The sequence below is a fragment of the Leptopilina boulardi genome, unplaced genomic scaffold, assembly GCF_019393585.1.
Source record: "Leptopilina boulardi isolate dan_hultmark-lab unplaced genomic scaffold, ZJU_Lbou_2.1 LbouV2_122, whole genome shotgun sequence".
Lineage (NCBI taxonomy): Eukaryota > Metazoa > Arthropoda > Insecta > Hymenoptera > Figitidae > Leptopilina > Leptopilina boulardi.
In genome coordinates, this window is record NW_026137666.1 from 2917138 (window position 1) to 2938495 (window position 21358).

General features: G+C 29.4%; 1 protein-coding gene across 2 annotated transcripts; it reads right to left on the minus strand.

Annotated features, from left to right (window-relative positions):
- Positions 1-1802: 1802 nt before the first annotated feature.
- On the minus strand, positions 1803-20749 carry LOC127287048 (cytochrome b-c1 complex subunit Rieske, mitochondrial). 2 transcript variants are annotated; one of them, XM_051313769.1, is made up of 4 exons: positions 20385-20749; positions 10971-11123; positions 4581-4758; positions 1803-2219 (listed from the first exon to the last, which is right to left on the minus strand). In XM_051313769.1, exons 1-4 carry the CDS (start codon positions 20590-20592, stop codon positions 1934-1936), a joined length of 825 nt encoding a protein of 274 aa, XP_051169726.1. In that variant the 5' UTR covers positions 20593-20749; the 3' UTR covers positions 1803-1933. The 2 variants fall into 2 exon arrangements, with proteins under 2 accessions (XP_051169726.1, XP_051169732.1); XM_051313775.1 differs by having other exon boundaries at positions 20394-20748.
- Between the last annotated feature and the right edge of the window lie 609 nt (positions 20750-21358).

Below are 21358 nucleotides of genomic sequence, written 5' to 3' on the forward strand. Positions count from 1 at the left end.
ATGGAAGGAAACTAATTTTTTACTGTAGGCCTCACATTGGGCTACGGAATCTTACATTGGGCTCTGTGCCCAATTTGAAAAGTAGCTTTGAATTTCTAATCCTGTGACCCCAAAAACTCCAAAAGATGCGATTTTATAAATTTTATAAATGTCGAGCCCAATCCCAAACATTGGGCCCAATATTTTTTGGCTTTTGTACTACAAGTTTAAACCCAGAATTTCATAACGATTCTGAAATGGATACTGAAAATTAGTGGGTTTTATTTAAACAACTAATTTTTTTTAATGTGGGCCTCACATTGGGCCGCGAAATCTTACATTGGGCTTTGTGTACAATTTGAAAATTAGCTTCGAATTTCTAATCCTGTGATCCCAAAAACCCCTAAAGATGCAATTTTTTAAATTTATTTATTTAACGAAAAATGTTGGGCCTAATCCCAGACATTGGGCCCAATATTTTTGTCATTTTTACTACAAGTCTAAACCCAGAAATTCATGGGGATTACGAATTGGATACTGAAAATTAATGGGTTTTATTTAAGACAACTAATTTTTTTTACTGTGGGCCTCACATTGGGCGGCGGAATCTTACATTGGACTCTATGCCCAATTTGAAAATTAGCTTTCAATTTCTAATCCTATGATCTCAAAATCCCTCCAAGATGCGATTTTTTAAAATTTATTTATCCGTTGATAAATTTTGGACCCAATATCTTGGATTGGGCCCAATATTTTGGGCACTTATATCACATGTCTGAACGCAGAATTTCATGGGGATTACGAATTTGATACTGAAAATTAGTGGTCTCATTTAAGAAAATCACTTTTTTCATTGTAGGGCCCAACATTGGGCTCCAGGCCCAATTTTTTGGTTTCAAAGATGTACGTCTTTTTGTTTGCAACAACTTTTGTCTTGAACATTTTTTACAAAAATTCGTACTTTTCGAGATATTTGCAAGTTTCTATACTTTTGGAACTCCCTGTATATTTAATCTATTTTGTTGTCTTTAATTATATCGATACCTTCGAATTTCCATTTATTTATATCTATTTGTGGATTTTCATTTTTTTGAGTTTTATATTTTATTTCTAATTCATAAGTTTTTTTGTCTATAGTATACATATAAGTGTAGTACTTCAAATGCTACCAAATGCAGATGATGCAATCCAAGCCAGATGATGCAAATCCAAATGCGCACGAGATCTCTCTATTCTTTCGGTTTCTTGTCAATATAATTTTATTAATTGTCAGTAGCAAGCACTATTAGCAAGTGATAGTAAATCTTGGTATTAGTGCAATAGTTAATTTCGAATACGTCTTAAAGGCAATAGTTAAAACACTACTTTTTTTGTATCGAAAAATTTAAACGTGTTTTTCTCAAAACATGTTTTCTCGCGCGCCATGCAATGCCTCTCAGATAATTTTTAACAGATTTTCATGAAACTTACGAGAAATCTTCTTTAAACTACTGGCTATTGCATGACGAGCTGCTTGTTTTTTTTTTTAAATTTTTAAACCATTTTTTTGTAGATTGTGTTTATAAAAGAATTAATTTTTTTCAAAATGGTCGCAAATTTTCAACAAAATTTTTTTTTTAATTTTCTCTTCATCATGCAAAGCCTATTTGTGTATTTTAACGATAAAAATTTTATTTTTTGAATTTGGTTGAGATTTGAGACTTTTAATATCAGAAATGTACAAAGTCTAGTTTTGAGTAAAACGAAATTAATGTGTATAGAAGGATAAACTATGACCTTCCGCTCCTCTGTCAACTTTTGATCATTAAATAATGAAAAAAATATTTTTATTTTGACATCATTTATTCAAAAAAGTAATTGTTACTCTATATTACAAGACAGATTTTTATCTATCACATTGCATTTAGTAATAAATAAAATGAATTTAGCTAAAAACTGTAAGAACATTAAAGTATTAACCTACAACAACAATATTCTCAGCAAATTCATAAGGAGGCACCTCAAGATTCAAAGGAGCTGGTCCTTTTCGAATCCTACCGCTAGCGTCGTAATGAGAACCATGGCAGGGACAATAATATCCACCAAAATCACCTGCGTTGGCAATTGGAACACAGCCCAAGTGAGTACACACACCAATAACAATCAGCCATTCTGAACGTTTAACACGTGCACTGTCATGTTCTGGATCACGAAGAATTGACATATCAACGGCTTCTTCCTTTGCGATTTCTGTTTGTGGTCTGCAAAACATAAGTTTAATGATTAAAATTTTCTAATGAAAGTGTTTATCACTAACCCTTAAAGTTCACTATGGGTGTTTGACACCCATACTAGTCTTTTGTGCTCTAACATATCCCCCGTAATACCTAGATATTCAGGATATCTATCGGCTTTCGGATATCTGTAGCCTGTTCGCAGGATATTTAAAACACCAAAAGCCGCTGGATAACCCACACTGAGAGAAAAGATTGGTTGGCGTTGCCATTTTAGTTAGTAAACTATACTGCTGCTAATTTATTAGTTGTGGTTACTATTTTTATTGGTTAGCATAATTGTTTTATTAGTTGGTTTAACTAATTAGTTTGTTGAAATAAGTATTTAATTAGTTACCTTACTAAATAAATGGTAACAGTAAGTAATCTAAATTAGCAAAAATACTTTTACTAACGAAATGGTAATGGCAACCAATCTTTTAAACCAGGTTCAAAAAATATTAACGCTGAACATGATTTCGATGTTAGTTTTCAGAATTCAATATGACGGATAGATTATTAAAAAATAATTGGATTTGCTTGAAACTGGTTATCCGAGATTATAAATCTAAGAGATTTAAAGCTTTTTTATTAAAAAAGATTTTACTTTTTGGCCATTCAAACCGAAACGATATTGTAAAGTTGCAAGCTTAATGCAAGTGTAAGTTAATAGATCACTGAATTTATACATTTTGAAACGAACGTCACTAGTAAAAAAAAGTTATCGAAACTAATACATTGACACCTAGTCAGGGTGTCTACTATAATTAAGACATGTAAACCCAGTAAAAAAAACTAATTCAGATGAATTGAAATGAATCAACTTTTTTTGTCAAGGTCCAATTTGTATTTATCGCTAAGCAACATTCAGTGAAGCCCTTTGTTTATTCAATTCAATTTGTACCAATGAGTTTTCATTGGTTGAGAATTCAAACAAAATGACTAACTCATCTATAGAATTTGTTAATCTATAACTAACCAATCAGAATATCCCCATTTTCTTTCCTCCCGCTATGCCATCAACTTTTCTCCCCAGGGAAGAAAATTGATGATGTAACGGGAGGAAAGTGGACAAGTGAGATAAAAACACATGCATTAAAGTTAGTCTTAAAAGTGAGAACTTATAAAAAAGTAGTAAAAACTGTACATGACTGAATTAATCTAGGACTTACGTTTACATTTAACCGACGCAAAACAAAATTGCAATTTTAAAGAAAATAGAAAACATAGACCCTTGACATACCTAACATTAAGGGGTTAAACCAACTCTTCAACGTCAAAAAGGGGCCTAATTTTAATAATTTTTTAAAGAAAAGTTTAAAAATAATGAAAAATATGTTTATATATCTTTATTGAGTACACTTTAAAGAGAAAAAAAATATACTCCATAAATTATTTTCTTTTAAATTATCAGGTGTACAGATACACTCGTGGCCAGATATGCCTACACATTTATGTCCTTTTCTAACGCATGTGTTGCCATGAGGAAACCAATTTAAGCAATTTAATTTAAGGAAAGTTAAGGAAACCATTTCTGAGGGAATCACTTCGCGGCCAGAAATGTTTTTGATAAAATTTTCATCCTAGTACAAAAAACAAATTTTTTTTTAATTTTACATTTCAAAAACTAGAGATAGACAAAGGAGAATTTTTTTTATAAATTTTTGCAAAAATTGTGAACATTTTAAGAAAAAACGGAGGTTTTGTTTAAAAAAATATGCACTAAATTGTTTATAACTAAAGAAATATGCAAAATAAAAAAAATCCGTATGTCTTTCTCTAGATAATGTTATTGAGAAGCTACAGCTAAAATTTTTAATTAAGTCGATGGAGATTTGTGAAAGTTATGTTTCCGATCAGCTCAAAAAAGTAGTTTTGAGAAAAACGCGTTTAATGTTTTACTTATGATTTTTTGGATATACCTTTAATCTGCGATGCCTGCGCCATATAATCAGTGGAATTTCACTGACTAGTTGTAAAAATTACTGCAACTTAGTTAAATTTTACTGATTGAGCTAGCCAAGAGTTAAAATGAAGTGGAAATGTCCCTGCATTAGATTATATAGGAAAATACCTCAGCCGAACACGCAGTACAAGACAACAATTAGGATCAAATTGAAGCATTTAAAAAGTGTTTTTACTTATAATTGATATTGTTTCTTATTTTAGATACCCTTATGCATCTTTAAAAAAAAAAAATGTTTTGATTTTTTGAAAATTTTAGAATGGTTTAACCCCTTAACTCACCAAGAATTCAACTCCAAAAGGGTGGGACTTCTCTAAAATCCCTTTGGGAGTTCAAATCTAACTCCTTTTTTTACATTGTACCGGTAGTATAATTTTTCTTACCTATGACGCACAAAAAGAGGTTTACCACGCCACTTAAAAACAGCACTTTTTCCTTCTGGTATAGCATCTAACTTGATTTCAATTTTAGCAAGAGCTAAAACATCTGCTGAAGCACTCAAGCAAGAAACAAGATCGACAATGAGGGCTTTACCAGCATACGCAGCTCCAACACCAGTAGCTATAAAAGGTATATTCTACTTTCGTTTCGTTCAACAAACAGAATTAAAAGTACATTATACTTTAGCTTCGTGGATATACTTCCGAAGAAGGGGTACCTCCAATTATAATAAAACTTGGTATACTAACGTATTTTGGTGCGCTGATTACGAAAATGATAGTGAAAATTGGCGAAAATTTGATTATCATAGTAAAAACCATTAAAAAAACACCATAAAATCATGGTTTTCTACGATTATCTCGTAAAAAAGCAAAATTTCAAAAAATGTTTTGGACAAAAGTTGTAGATCTCAAAAAAACACACATGTATATGTATATGTCCTATACATTTTTTACATTAAACCTCTCGGCCACGCAATGGCTATAGGAAAAATTTTTGTTTACCAGCACATATCCTTCTTTAATAATGTTAATTATAAATTGTATTTATTTATTAGATAAGTTATTGAATTAAAATATAAACATTTTTAATATTAATGGAATAATATTAATAAGTAATAAATTAATAAAAAATTTAATTAATTAAATTAAAATTACGCATTTTGTTACTTATTCTGATTTTATATAAAATGAATACGAATTATGTAAATTAATAATAGTTTTATATAAAGCTGGAATTGCACATTGTAATATATAAAAATTTGAAGTACTACAGCAAATAATAATTATAATTACTATATATTCTTAATGAGTTTATTTCTTTATATTTTTTAATTTATTTTATTATTATAGGCATAATAATTATTATAATATTTATTTTAATTAATGAATAATTAATTAGAAATTAAGTAGGGAAGACCGGGGTTACTTGGCGCACTTTTTACTCTTCGTTGTGTAACTCACTTATTTTTGCTTTTTTTAAAAAGTTAATTTATAGAAAACTTGTTGTAACATATCAGCTTTAATTAAAAAAAAGAAAGTTAAAATATATTTAATACTTTTATTTTTATACCACTTTATTTGAAGCTGTGCAAAGCGGGCCAAGCAACCCCGGCCCGGGGTTGCGTGGCGCAGGAGTGAAATTAAAATTAAATTATATGATTTAAAGTTTAAATAATAAAAGACTTAATAAAATAAGTCTTGTACTGTAATTTTACAATAAAATTATTTTAAATTTAAAAATTAAAAAATTTCATTTAAATTAAATGAAATTGTAAAATTACCAAAATTTTTTTTTTTATAATAACGCTGTGAATATTTGAAAACCATTATTCGGTTAAATTTTTTGAATAGGATTGTTATTGGTGCTTCTTAATGTGTAAATTTCATATAATCAACTTCATTTTATTAATATTTAACGAAATTTTCAGATAACCGCGCCACCTAACCCCGAATGTACTTTTGAAATTAAAAAAATTGAAAATTAATTTTTTATAAAAACTGTTAATATAAATCAGAAATTTTTTTTGTTTCTTAATAACAAATGTATAGAGCTCAAAACTTAATATTTGAACTCTTCTAAAATTAAGTTTTTAAAGACATATCACAAAAAAATGAAGAGGTTAAAAAATTACTTTGGAGTTCCAAAATCAGTTATTTTAATCTATACTCCACAATAATTAATGAATATTAATGAAATTTTGTACAAACTATTACTATTTTGCAAATAAAAAGTTTGATCTGCAATAGTTTGAGACGGAATAATTTGTTATTAAGAGAAAATATAATAAAATAAGAATAAATGATCAAAGTTAAAATTATTCCTCACCTAGCGCGACCGAGTTCAGAGTTGCTGGGGCTCTATTTGACGATATAAAATAAAATAATAATTTTAGTTGCACGCGGACGCCAGTTAATTTATTAATTAAAATCAACAAAAGACTTAGATCACAGGGAGGGAAGTTGGTGAACCCAAATACAAAATATAAAAATAAAATATTAGGCGACTTCCAGGAATATTTATTATAAAAGATCAAATGAAATACATTAACCACTTACTTGTCTGATCAATAATGATCAAATATCGACTCTTTTCCTAAATTTCGTTCAAACAATACGATAATAATTTTCGATAACGTCGATCCTCAAGTTCCATACAATTTTAAAATTTAATTGATGCAATAATTCAATATAATTTTATATAATACACAAAAGGAGATATACTATTATTATACTATTGGCGCTTAGATCGATGTAAGGTCACAGGGGCGAGATATTGACCTTTTTTCCCTAACCCTTATCCTAAGATATTTGATCATTTATTTCTCAAAATAATGTCAAAAAATATATTCCCGAACATTTGTTTTTATACGAAATAAGTTCGCTTCGAGTACGGAACCCTCGATTTCAGTGCGAGTGTAACTCGCACTTGTCCGATTTTTTAATATTAGAGTTGTAACGACTGAAGAAATAAACTCAAGGAAAAAGTCCACTTTTTCTACTTCTTATCATTTTTATTACATTATTTCTATAATCTACACATAAAAATACGTGAAAATAATAAATTTGAAGCCCTTTAGATAAAATTTTTTTCGTTATTCGGAGAAAATTCATGATTTTTTCTAAAATTATCAGTTTTTTCTTGACAGCACCTGAAAATTCAACTCCAATCATCCTCGCTATATTTTTTGTGTTATATACACGTAAAAATACGTCGAAATGTATAAATTTGAATCACTTGATATAAACTTTTTTCGTTTTTTGAGGAAAAATACATTTTTTCCTTAAAATTATCATTTTTCTTTAAAAATTTGATAAAATTTGATCATCAACTCCAATCGTACTTACATTTTCTCCCTACAATTTTCACGAAAAAATACATTTATACAACAAATATGAACATTCTGGGTTGAATATTGTGTGCGCTAGGAAGATTAAACCATTTTTTTCAAAATTTTTGATTTTTCCTTGCCAACGCTATGTAAATTGATCCGAATCAAGTTCGCTATATTTTTCCTGTAATTTTCACGTAAAGATACGTAAGTGTGCAAAATTTAAGCTTTTTATGTCAAAAGATGTGGCCGCTAGGGGGGGGGGGGAACATACTCATTTTTAGGCAATTTTCGTAAAAATTCATGGTTTTTCCTTGACAACGCTATGATAATCAACTCCAATCTGGTTCGCTATATTTTTCCTGTAATCTACACGCGAAAATACATATGTGTACTAAATTTCAGCCCTCCAGATAAATTCGTGTGGCCGCTAGGGGGGGGATACACGATTTCAAAAAAACCGATATCAATAGGGTTCCGAACCGAGTACGGAACCCTAAAAATGATGGAAAAATAGTGCAGACAAAGTCAGATGCTATCTACAGCTGTACTTCAAGTAAACTGCTGAACGTGGCCTTTGACCGCTTAAGATATACTGCTCTGTTTATATTTTAAAGAAACCTTGGCGGGGTGGGGGGGTCGGAAATAGCCGAAAGTACATAGTTCGTGAAACTTTCTTAAACTAGCTGTTCACTTTTGGAAGGGCCCAAAGTTTGGAAATCTTTCATTAACTTTTTTTCAAGATTCCACAAACTTTTTTTTGTGCGCGTGCGCAGACATAGATCGTCATGAAGAGTGATCAACGTTCGTGAAATCTTGGAAAAAGTTAGTGAAAGATTTCCAAACTTTGGGACCGTCCAAAAGTGAAAAACTAGTTTACGAAAGTTTCGCGAACTATTTTTTTCCGTGTATTCTGCTGACAAAGTTAGGTGGGATCCACAGCAGCAGTTCACGTAACACGATGTACGCGGCCTCAGGCTGTGTCAAGTTCTACTCTGCGTTTTAAAGAAACTTTGGCGGGGTTCACATACAATGGACTGTGATTGGTATATTATGTATCAGTTTTCATGGTTTTTTTTTATTTTTCTCGAAAAATTATTACTTTTTGTAAAAAATGTATAGGAGATAAAATGTGTGTTTTTTTGAGGCCTACAACTTTTGTCTAAAACATTTTTTGAAATTTTTCTTTTTTTACGAGATAATCGCAAAAAACCATGATTTTATGGTGTTTTTTTTATGGTTTTTACCATGATAATCAAATTTGCGCCAATTTTCACTATCATTTTCGTAATCAGCGCACCAAATACGTTAGTACACCAAGTTTTATTAAAAAATCAAAGGTAGCCCTACTTCGGAAGTACACCTACTTTCGTTACATAAAATAGGAGCAAAATTTTTGTAATTTTTTAATCAAAACGAAAATTATTTTTTAGCTTCGTTTTGATTAGTCAAGTCACCGCTTTACTGTAAAAACGTACATAAGCTCTCACATTAGGCCACAGATAAGTATTCACGTTAGGTCGCTTAGAAGATCTCAGATGAGACACCTTCTTCATAGGTGGAGCCAACCTGATTATCCAAAGAAACTTCTACGTCAACTTTGCGTCTATAATATTTTAAATTTTACAAATATAATTTATTAAAAACTTTTATTTAAATTTCTTATTATGGTTCCATGAAACTAATTCGCTGTTATTAACATGCATAAAAATATTAAACATGTTTGAATTTGGATATACAAATAAAATTTATTACTTCTTGTACTGTTTTTAAGTATTCCCATGAATAACACTTATTTAAAAACATTATTTAGTAATTATTTAATATTGAATATTAAAATTTGATCAAAACAGAAATTACTCGATTTTCAACAAATAATTAATGGCATACAGAATTAATGAACATATTACTAGAATATTATAGTGTTTAAAAATAATCAAATTATGAAATTTTGTAAATATTTGTTGCTTGATATAACTTTTTTTGGATCTTTTAAAAACTTGAGAATTCTGTTAATGTAACTGATTTTCCTTGTTTAAAAAAAATAATTTTTAAATTGGAGTTATGTACTAATTTATTTTTGATCACATTACTTTTAATATAAGAAAATTCTGGTAAAAAGTGCGTTGTAATTAAGTATATTATACAAATTACATTAGTTTGTTAAAAAAAATTTGCTATACCAACATTGTTACTTAATTTATTTTCGAAAAAATTGAAATTTATGCAGAGTTCACTTGATTAAAATTTAAATTCATGTCATTCTAAATTAAAATATTGAAGTTAATAAACTCCGATTATAAAATTAGGTATTAAAACTCATATACCATTGGAAAATTTTTGTAATTTATATTCATTAACACAATTAATCATTTAAAACTATCTAAATTGACAAAATTATTAATTGATATCATTAATGTTCATAAAAATATATGTATACGATAATATACTCTTTGTAATAATAAACATCTGAAAAACTGTTTGATGACTTAACAAAATAATATAAGTATCTGTTTAAAGTATTTTCGTTATAAGAGACATTTTCTCAAGAAATTTCATAGCCTCCCCTGGTCGAGCCCGTTAAGGCGCTCCCAGTGCGGTTGAGAGCAATGATGGTCGAGGGTTCAAGTCTCAGAGTCAACAGGTCGGAAGAATTTTTTTTATTAATATTTTTTGTAACAGAGATCTAAATTTGTTACATATGTGTAACGGGGAATTCATTTATAAATGCTCTTTAAAAATTCATAATTTATTAAATTATAATTTACATTAAAAAATTGCTTAATAAACAAAATTAAATTTTTCAAATAAAATTCGCCTACGTATCTGACGTCAGAAACTATCCCAAATTCATATTACGAATCCGACGTCGTTTCCGACTGCGGATCCCATGTCGAATCAGGCGTCGGATCAGAAGCCGAAAACGGCGCAGGTTCCGATGTCGTATTCAGCTTAGGAAACGACGCCGGAATTTTCAGTAGAGTACGAAAAAAAGAACAAACATTTGACGACACAACTTGTAACTAACATGTTACAGAACTATTGTAGATTTGACATAATGTTCTCATTCCAGAAAAGTGTTCTTAATATTTTCTAGAAAAAGAGAAGAATTCTGCCATAAAAATGTCAAATTATAATCTTTTAGCATATTCTTCATTCAATATGCGCTTCAGACCAATTCAAGTGAATTCAAAAACAGATCCAATTCGTATTTGTCGCTAAGCGGAATTAACTGAGGTCAATCTCGTATATTCAATATAATTTTTTTGAATTCTTTTTTGTATAACCGTTGCCTACTTATATAACATGAGTGGTATGTGTCGACTGTGAATTCGAATAAGAACTCGTGTAAGATTTAACATGTGTTTTCTAGTAAGATCAGTTGTGTGTCTCATCTGAGATCTTGATAGCGATCTCACGTAAATAATTATTTGTGGTCTAATGTGAGATCTTATGAACGTTTTTATAGTAGGGCGAAATTTACAATTAAATACAATCATACCTCCTGCAATAAGATAAGAAAATGTTTGCCTCTTGTGTAGAGATTCATGACTGTCACATGTTGGATCTTGCACAGAATCCCTTCGATATTTGGAAAAATCTGGTACTTGGATGTCCGTGTGAGATAAACGTATTTGCTGAGCTTGAGAAGTTACTGTAATACAAAAAGAAATTCAATTGTAAAGAAATACTTTACAATATTTCATAATTTATTAACCCCTTAACTGCTGATGACGACAATTTTGTGCGTCAAATCTTCGTCATCGCAGTTAAGGGGTTAATGCTATTAATAAAATTTCAGAAAAATTTTAATAATCGACCGATAAAGTTAATTTAATAAAAATACTTTAATACTTTTCAAACTGAAATTTGATTAGAACATAATTTATATTCAAAATCCATTTTATATAGGATTTGACAGAATTAGAAATTCATCTTGATCGTATCAATTGAAGAGCCAACGATAGAGGTGAGACTGTGCAACCTTTCATTTTGGTTATTGAGAACACACTCGAAAAAATTCACTCGATTTACGTTTGCGTTGACACTATGAGATATGTATGGAAAGTTTACTTCAAGCTCTAGATCTATGTTTTACAAGGGTCAATACCCTTGTACTGGTGTACACCTCTGGAATTTTATTCAAAGCTACATTTATAAAATATTCACTACAAGTGACGTAGAAAGTATTTTGCAAATTGAAGTTGCAGTTGATCTTTTAAATTCGGAGCCAATTTTGAGGTATTTTTTTAATAAAATGCACGTGTTATTAATTTATACATGCATAATGAATTCAAAATTAATATCTTAATATATTATTTTTTACAGTAAATATTTGTGGGACGGTTCAAACGTAAAATGAAATAAATCACAGAATAACACTCGAAAAACCGAAATCGAAAAATAGAAATCCGAGAAGCGAAATCGAATATCCGAAATCAAAAAACCGAAATCGAAAAACTGGAGAGTTTCTGTTTATATAATATTTTCATTTAGTGCAATTTATTTTTTTTATCTTTTTCTTGAAAAATACGTTGCCATTTATGTAAAGTAATTTGCAACACATCCTTACGAGCTTTAATTACACATTATCGTACTTTTCACAACTTCAGAGAAAAAAGTAATTATGTTTGTTCTATATGTGAAAGACCATTTTCTCTCTTGAATTCTTTTAAACGTCATGTTAATCTTGAACATCCATTACATTTTCCAAAAAAATTAGTTTCGCCTCCTACTGATCCAAAAGTCTCTGTACCAAATGCTAGTACTCCTTGCACAAGCTCATCTTTATCAATTCCGTCTATTTTTTCTCCTGAAATCCACCATGAGGTATTTATTACACCTGCTTGTAACATAAGTCCAAACACATCGAAATCGAGTTCATCACACACACCTTCTATGGATTTTTATTCTAATTCAGATCCTAATATCTCTTGTGTCAGCGCTGATAGTTCAACTAACTCGAAATTCCCACCACTTATTGCTTCTTCTCTAACACCCAATGACTCATTATTAAGTACCAATAATGCTTCAGATCCGACAACTTCAAAAATTTCAAATAATAGTCAAAGTTTTAAAACATCTCAAAGTCAACAAGAATGTAATTTAACTGATTTGATTGAGGATAAAGTAACTCGTATGATTACAAATTTGTACAGTAAACCAGCGATGCCTAGAAATCTTGTTCAATGTGTAATGGAAGAAATGAATAACACTGTAACAATTCCATTAAATTTAATACATGAAAAAACTAAAGAAATTTTAGACAAATATTGCATTACTCAAAAAGAACAAAATGAAATTGATTCCATGTTTCAAATTTTGCCCACCACTTTAGAAAAAAACAAAACTGAACATTTACGCTTTAAAAATCTCAGAGAAAAGGGACTTTATACTGATCCTACTTCTCCTACAGTTTGTGAAGATTTTGAAGTAATTGGTGGAAAAGAAGTACCAAAAAAGGGATGTTTTAAAATCTTTCTTTGAGACTGAAGGTGTATTGTATACGGTTTTAGAATACATGTCTTCCTTAAAAACAGAAGATCTCTCATATCGTGCAAGGACATGTGTGGAAGAGTAATGAAAAAGATTTCAAGGGAGACATAAGTCTTCCTTTGGGATTATATTTCGATGAGTACGAAACAGGGAATGCGCTTGGTTCTCATACTGGAATCCATAAACTCGGTGCAGCCTATATTATTTTGCTATGCATTCCACCTCAATTTAGGGGAAAGTTAAAAAATATTATTTTAGCAATGTTAATTCATCATGATGATCATAAAACAGTGGGTAATGAAATAGCATTTGCAAAATTAATTGCAGAATTTAAATATTTAGCTGAAATAGGTATCGATGTCTTAACTAAAAATGGAAAAGTTAATATAAAATTTATTCTTGCAGTGATTTTAGGAGACAACCTTGGTTTAAATACAAGTTTAGGGTACAGCGAAAGTTTTTCTGCTAATTATTATTGCAGAATATGTAAAATGAGTAAAACTGAAGCAAAATATGCTACCGAGATTAAGGATTCCGATATAAGAACTGAAATGAATTACAACGCAGATGTAAAAGAAAACAATTTCCAGGCAAGTGGTGTAAAAAAGAAATGCGTTTTTAACAAAATTCCTTACTACACGGAGAGAAAAATCATACTATATTCACATGGGTTGTGTCACCCTGTTGAAAATTCCTATGTGAGAACACATATGGGATCCCATCCAGGATCTCTTGTGAGTTCTTATGTGGGTTCCCGTACAGGTTCACACATAAGATCCTGTATGAAAAGGTTCCTGGGATGAACTTGCGTGAGATCAAGCGCACGATCTTATGTCTCTGTAAAAGCAATAACACAGGATCCCATGAGGTTTCCTGTGTAGGTTCCTATATGAACAACACGATAAATAGGAACACACATGGGATCTTATCCGAGATCTTGTATGAGTTCTTACATAGGTTCTCACATATAAGAAGATTAATAGCAGCTTAATAAGATTTTATAGAATGCTTTTATATATATGCTATTAATCTTCTTATATGTGAGAACCTATGTAAGAACTCATACAAGATCTCGAATAAGATCCCATGTGTGTTCCTATTTATCGTGTTGTTCATATAGGAACCTACACAGGAAACCTCATGGGATCCTGTGTTATTGCTTTTACAGAGACATAAGATCGTGCGCTTGATCTCACGCAAGTTCATCCCAGGAACCTTTTCATACAGGATCTTATGTGTGAACCTGTACGGGAACCCACATAAGAACTCACAAGAGATCCTGGATGGGATCCCATATGTGTTCTCACATAGGAATTTTCAACAGGGCACTCATTATTCACATCACCTGTGACGTGCTTTTTTTACACAAAATTCATGTGTTTATTGGGTCGTAGATTTCTATGCAAGAAAAGTTTGGAACATGTACTATATTTGCTTCAAGTCCATGTCGTAAATACTCCCCTCCACTCAATGCGAAATTTGCTTGAAATCCATGCGCTTTTCGGATGGATTTCTTGCAACGGAGATACAAATGATAGTGCGCATGCGTGACTATATATATATGACTAGACACGTGAACGGGAGTCACGCATGCGCACTAGCATTTCTATCTCCGTTGTAAGAAATCCATCCGAAAAGCGCATGGATTTTAAGCAAATTTTATATAGAGAGAAGGAAGGCAATTTTATCATGTTTCTTAAGCGTTTATAGTTTACAGATCAATCAGAATTAGTATACATGTCTTTCTAATTTCACACAACGTTTATTCATGCAATAAACACAAGATTTCATGAAAAAATATCTTGCGTGATAAACGATTTTTACATGAAATAGTGTTATGTGAAAAAAGCAACAGTGGCTCATGTGAATATAGTATGATTTTTCTCTCCGTGTATAGTTCTTGAAAAAATATTATTGCCGACCTCATGCACGATCTTCCAGAAGGTGTTTTACCAAACGAAGCGGGCTTAGTATTTGAAGTAAAATGTGAAGAAGAAAGAAATTATTTTTATTAATTTTATTAAAAAGAGTAAAATTAATTACACACCGAGTTAAAATAAGTACAAAAGTAGTTATTTTAAAAGGGAAGCTTCATATAATCGACTTGTTTTGAAAAATTTATTAGAAACAACTTATAGTCTTTATTAAAATGCGTTAAATTAAATTATACAAATAGGTAAGGTTTAAAGATATTAGAATAAATTTTTTATCCATCAAAAAAAGAGAATAGCGGCACTGCAGCTGTTCAAACTTAGTTCCTTAATTTTGCGCCGTGGATTGGCCAGGTCTTTGTAATTAACGAAAATCGACAAACCAAATCATTTACTAAAATAAGATATTCCGCTTCGAACTAATTTCAATTGAGTAAAAGAAAAAAATAATTGAAAATTTAAAAACATTAAAAAAAGAATTTGAAAGCAAATGCATTTTTAAAGCAACAAATTTATTATATGAGGTTTTGCCCTCATGTTTTTATTTATAAAAATTTTTTTGTACAATTTATATAAGTGAAATTCTCGGTTTTTATAAATTAAATTTCATTTTCTTAAAGTACTTTGACTTTAAGGATAACATTCTCATCACGGCACTCGCGTTTCACGCTCGAAAATTAGAAACATACAATAGAAAAAGTAGGCATGCATTAACCCATTAACGAAATTTTTATAGGTACTTTGAGGCTCTATCAAATAGTGTACTAAAAGAACCGAAAATTTTTAAAGAAACAATTTACAAGCATTAAAAAAAGATTTTTTTAGATTTTTTGTTCAGTTTTTATAATTTTTTCAAATCTTATCCCTTCAGAATACCTTTAAATACTAAAAATATCGCGTCAAAAATGTTTCAATGCGCCATTTTGAATTTTTAAAAACTCCAAATTTGAATAATTTTGTTTATTTTTGACGAAATCATCTGGCCAACGAACTCAGGCGAGATTTTGGTACACTTAAAGTGTATACCAAATTTGAAGTCGATTCATTAAAATTTGTTCGAGTTATCGTCGGACCAAATTTTGTCTACAGACATACAGACAGACAGACAGTTTTTTAGGAGCCATTTTTTAGGCATCAGAAATTCTCAAAACGTCGAGATTCACTGGAATTAGAGAATGCTCAAAATCGCCCAAATGTAATACCTTCTCATTATGATGAGAATGTAAGTCCGTTTTTAAAATTTGAAAATGGCGGGTCCAATATGACGGTGGACAATTTTAAAAACAAATCCAATTTACTTGAAAATGGTTACTAAGGTTACCTTTAGATTTGTGTTCACCGACCTCGAAAACCCCTAATTAACGATTTTGAAGCTAATTAAATAGATTTAAAAGATAGTCCGCCGTAATCAGCGACCCCAAAAACCCCTAAATAACTATTTTCAAGTTAGAGGGGGGGGGGGGCACGGAGTAGTAATAAGGAGGTGGATCTTGGAAAAAAAAGTGTGTCGGGTTTTTTGCAAGAGGGGTCCTCTAGCAACAGTGGCGGCGACCCTCACGGGTAATTGTGTAAGTGTTGTGGAAACAGCGGAAATATTTGGTTGTCTGTTGCTGGAGTCAGCTGTAAATCAATTTTTATCACATTGTTTTTCACAGAATTAAATTTTTTTTTTAAAATTGCAACTGTTATAAAATATTTAATTAAAGAAAAAAAAATGAATGCAATAAATTTATAAAAGATTACTTCATTTTATTATAATCTTAGATTTCAGATTTACTTAAAGTTATTAAAAATATTTATTTAATTTTTTTGTAATAATTTTAATTTATTTTATTTTTTTATTACTATTTCATTTTATTTATTTTAATAATTTTCCAATTTATTGTTTTAAATATTTATTAATGTAATTTAAATTATTTAATTTAATTTCATGTTTAATTAATTTAAAAGAATTAAATGTTATTTAAGAAATTACTATAAATTTTTTTTAAAAATTAATATTACAATAACCTTGCGGAATATTACACAAATTTAAAAAATTAATATAATTAAATGAATAAAATAAATGAAAAAATATTTTTAAAAAATGCTCATAATTATACCGTAAAATGAGGTTATTTCGCTTATTGAGGGTAAATTCACTCACCAAGTTATCTTTAAACCAAGTTTTGATACTTCTATATGAACAAATTCAACATTTTAACTTTGAAAAAAGAGTATCAAATTTTATTTTAAAGATATTTTGAAGCAGATAACTTGGTGAGCGAAATATCCCTGTCTTACGGTACAGATTAATTAATATAATTAATTCTTGTCAAAGATTTTTTTTATTAAAAATTGAGAAAACAATATTGTAACAAATAAAAAAATAAAAATTGCAACAAAATATTATAGAAATAGTCTTTTTAACGTAAAAAATAAAAATATATACGACAGTTGTCATTAAGTACTTAATTTAAAATAACTATAAAAACACAACATAAACATACGTAAAAATGGGTTTCTGGCTCTAAAATGAAAATTGGGGTGTTTGGGAAATTTTAAATATACCATTTTTCTTAGTTTTTTGTGTCCTATACAACATATATAAGAGAGTATAAGTCCTATAAGAAGTATATTAAAAAAAATTTTTTTTGTAGCATCGTGTTATAAATTTCTTTCAAACATAAAATTTACTCCACAATATTATGATAAATGTCCTAAAACTTGTATAAGTTATTATGCAACAATTAAACTACAAAAAAGATATTTAGAAAATTTTTTTTTCTTAATAGCCTGTTTGAGAGGTGATTTAGCGAAGCCCTCCAAAAATGTATGGTCGTGCAGTGGCCCAGATAACTTAGTCCAGATTTCAACTGAAATAAAAAACCAAAAAGCATTAGTTTCTGTAGCCCAGAATCTGCAGAAATAAGTAGTCGCTTTTAAAAATATTAATATTTACAATTTCTGGACAACTTTTAGTAATGGAATTTTAATCCGAAATACGTATTTTTTCATGCAAATCGATGCCATTTTGTGAAAAATGTATATTTTTAAAAACGGCTACGTATTTCTTCAGATTTTGGGCTACAGAAACTAATTCTTTTTCGTTTTTTATTTTAGCAGCACTCCGCTAAATCACCTGCCAAATATGCAATTAAAAAAACAAGTTGTAAATTCAGATGTTCATTACAAGAACATTTTGCTTCCTCTTTACGATCAGCAAAGAAATTTGCTTCCTCGTGGAGAAAGCATTAACATTGAAATAAACATACAAAAATAATATAATAATATAAACATTTGAGTACCTATGATGTATTCCACGCCAAAGTGTAAGTCCATCTGCAATTGCATCTCCGATTTTTTTGAGATTTTTTTTTCTTTTAGTACTAATTGAGACTAGCTTCCATGAATTTTTTCAAATTTTGTTAGCAAGCCGTTTTCGAGTTATGGAATTTTGAAAATTGGAGAATTTTCATGACTTAATTTTTAAATGCTCGTAACTTCCTTAAAAATGCATCAATTTTAAAAGTCTTTTTTTACAAAATGTGTGTTTTTAAACGTACTTTTCCAAAAAAAATCGAAATTTTTTTTTAAACGATATTACTATCAAATTTTTGAGTTTTAATGATAAAAAATCATTTTTCTCATTTGACGTACTGATCGATTTTTTTCAAAATTTTTTCAAAAAAACTACATACTTCTTTTTACGAAACTTTTAAGCCCAGCCCGATAATGGGCAAACAGTTTTTACAATATTTTCGGAATTTTTTAAAAATGTTTTAATTTTGAATTTTTGAAAAATATTTTTGGTTTTTTTTTATACTACGTACTTTTATGTATTTTGATGCGCTGATTACAAAAATCATAGTGAAAATACCCAAAATAGTTATTTATGATACAAGTGCGTAAAGTGAGTGATTATACGAGTGTGAATCACACGAGTATAATCAGATTTACGCACGTGTATCATACAACATTTTTTGCAACACCCACCTCTAAAGTTAAGTACCTATTATGGAGAATTCCAACTCTCTATTAGAATAATTTCGATTGTATAGAATTAAAAAAATCAATCGAAGATCAGGAAAAATATCATTAAGCAGGAGTGTATAAATTTAAAAGTAAACTTCTTTTTTTAATTTTGTGGTTTTGTATGGTCTAAAATAATCCTTATATTATGTGAAAAAAATTTCGGTGCGTAAAGTAAATCACTTTACACACCGTTTGAAAAAGAGCTTCTTTACACACACTTTTCGGTGTGTAAAATTTAACTTTAGAGGTTAGTGTTGCAAAAATTTGACTTTATGGTGAAAACCATAAAAAAGTCCCAAAAAAAAATTATATAAAACCTTAAATTTTTCTATTTAAAAATTTTTTCGATTGAAAAAAAAATTTTGGAAATTAGACGATAAAATTTTTTTTTTTGATATTTTTAAAAATCTTTTGGTCAGTTTTGAGATATTAATATGATAAATAAGCCTACCTCCACGAGGAAGCAAAAATTTCAAAATATTTTTTTTGTAGTTTAATTATAGCATAATAACGTTATGTACTTTAATTTTATTAAAAAAATTTCCTTTCTTAAAAAAAAATTCTTGAAAAACGCGTATTTTTTCATGCGGTCAAAGTGGTGTAACCCCTTAACATACATATTTAAAAATATTACTGTATGAAGCAGCTCTCAGACGAAAGTCAATAGACTAACCAATAACAATTATTAAAACTAAATAATAAGAAATAAGACTTTTAAACCTGGAACAATCTTCAAATTGTTTTAAGTGGTCTTGTAAATTTTTGAACCGTAAATTGAAGGTTTTTTAAGATTTTTTTTCTCAAAAATTTCAAAATGAAATAAGTCTCGATAACCGAATTTCAAAAATTCTCTTTGCATTCTCTTCTAAGGAATTTTCATTATTGGCTAAACTCGAAATACTCAAAACTAGCAAAATTAAAAAAAATGTCAAGCTTTAGAAAATAAAAAACTGAAAAACGTCATTTTTTTGAGATAAATTAATGAACAGAAAGCATAAAAATGAATATTATTAGTATATTAGAGGTTTAGCCGCTAAAAAATTCCACAGATGAGAATGCAACAAAAATTTTTTAAATCGGTTTTCGAGTTATGGTGCAACCAAATTTAAAATTTGAAGTGCCCCTCTATAGAAGGAAAATATTAATATTTTTTAAGATTGCCATTTAATTTTTTAATAGTTCTATAAATATACATAAAAACATGTTAAATGATTAAACTTGTTATACTTTAAAACTTTTGACAAAAAAAACTTAAATTTTTAGTTTAAAAATTTACAAGATCCTTAGCTATACAGAAATGTCACTTTTTTTAAACAAACTAAATAGTCGTATAAACAAAGAAATATGTAATTAGAATTACGAGTAAAAACTTAAAATTAAATTAGAAAATAATATACTCTGTCTTTCACTGCCCGAATTCCAGTTACGTAATGTTCATTCAAACGCCACAAAAAAAGGAAATAAAAGATGTTTACTTGATATACCTGCGATTCCTGAATTTAATCTTATAGGTCCACTGAAAGTATATGACTTTGTGTAGACCTTATGCAAAGGAGGTGGAACAATAACTTTTGTTTTCTGAACTTTGCCAGTGGTAACTGAAGATTTTGGTCCAGTAGGTACACATTTTGTTGTAGCACGTAAAAACGGTGCAACATTTGTTGACTTAGCAATCACATTCATTGTTACAAGATACTAATTTATCATTCACAAAATAAAAAGTTCACTTCTTATCTACTGAAACTTCTAAAATTATACTCCTTTCTCATTTATGGATTTAGGAATCATTAGCAACCTCCAATGTTGATGTGCAGCACCAAGGTTGCGATAAAAGTTGAAGAGAATTGGAGAAGCATAAAGGTACGGAAGCCTGTACGGCTCACGAGCGTCTCGGACGCAAGTGGCGGTGTTTCGTACCACAAGTGGCACGAAGTCCGTCCAACTTGTGGCAAGTTCGTTAGTTCGTGCCACTTGTTGGACAGGCTCCGTGCCACTTGTGGAAAGTGGATTTTTTGAAGGGTCATTTACAAATATGACAATTCCGTTGGATCCTGTTGCTATCTATTTCGTCAGTGCTTTTCATTTCAATTTCATGTGAAGAAGAAGAAATGAATTTTATAAGATATTAGTAATATTAGCATATTAGTAAATGTCATCGAACAAACTTTTTATAGTTCACACATAAATACTCCTTCCAAACGTAAATATACATATTAATAAACTACGGATTCCACTAAGAATTAAGCGAAAGTTTTTTCTTAGTTTTTTTAATTTTTCTTAGTTTAGAATAAAAATAAGATTTTTTGGTTATGTTGTCATTTTTTAATTTAAAATACATGAAGAGCATTTTATTTTTTAAAATTAAAAGTACATTTTTAAGAATATTTAAGATTAATAAAGCTGTCAATATCATTTGTTTACACTGAAATGTAATCTTTTACATATATTT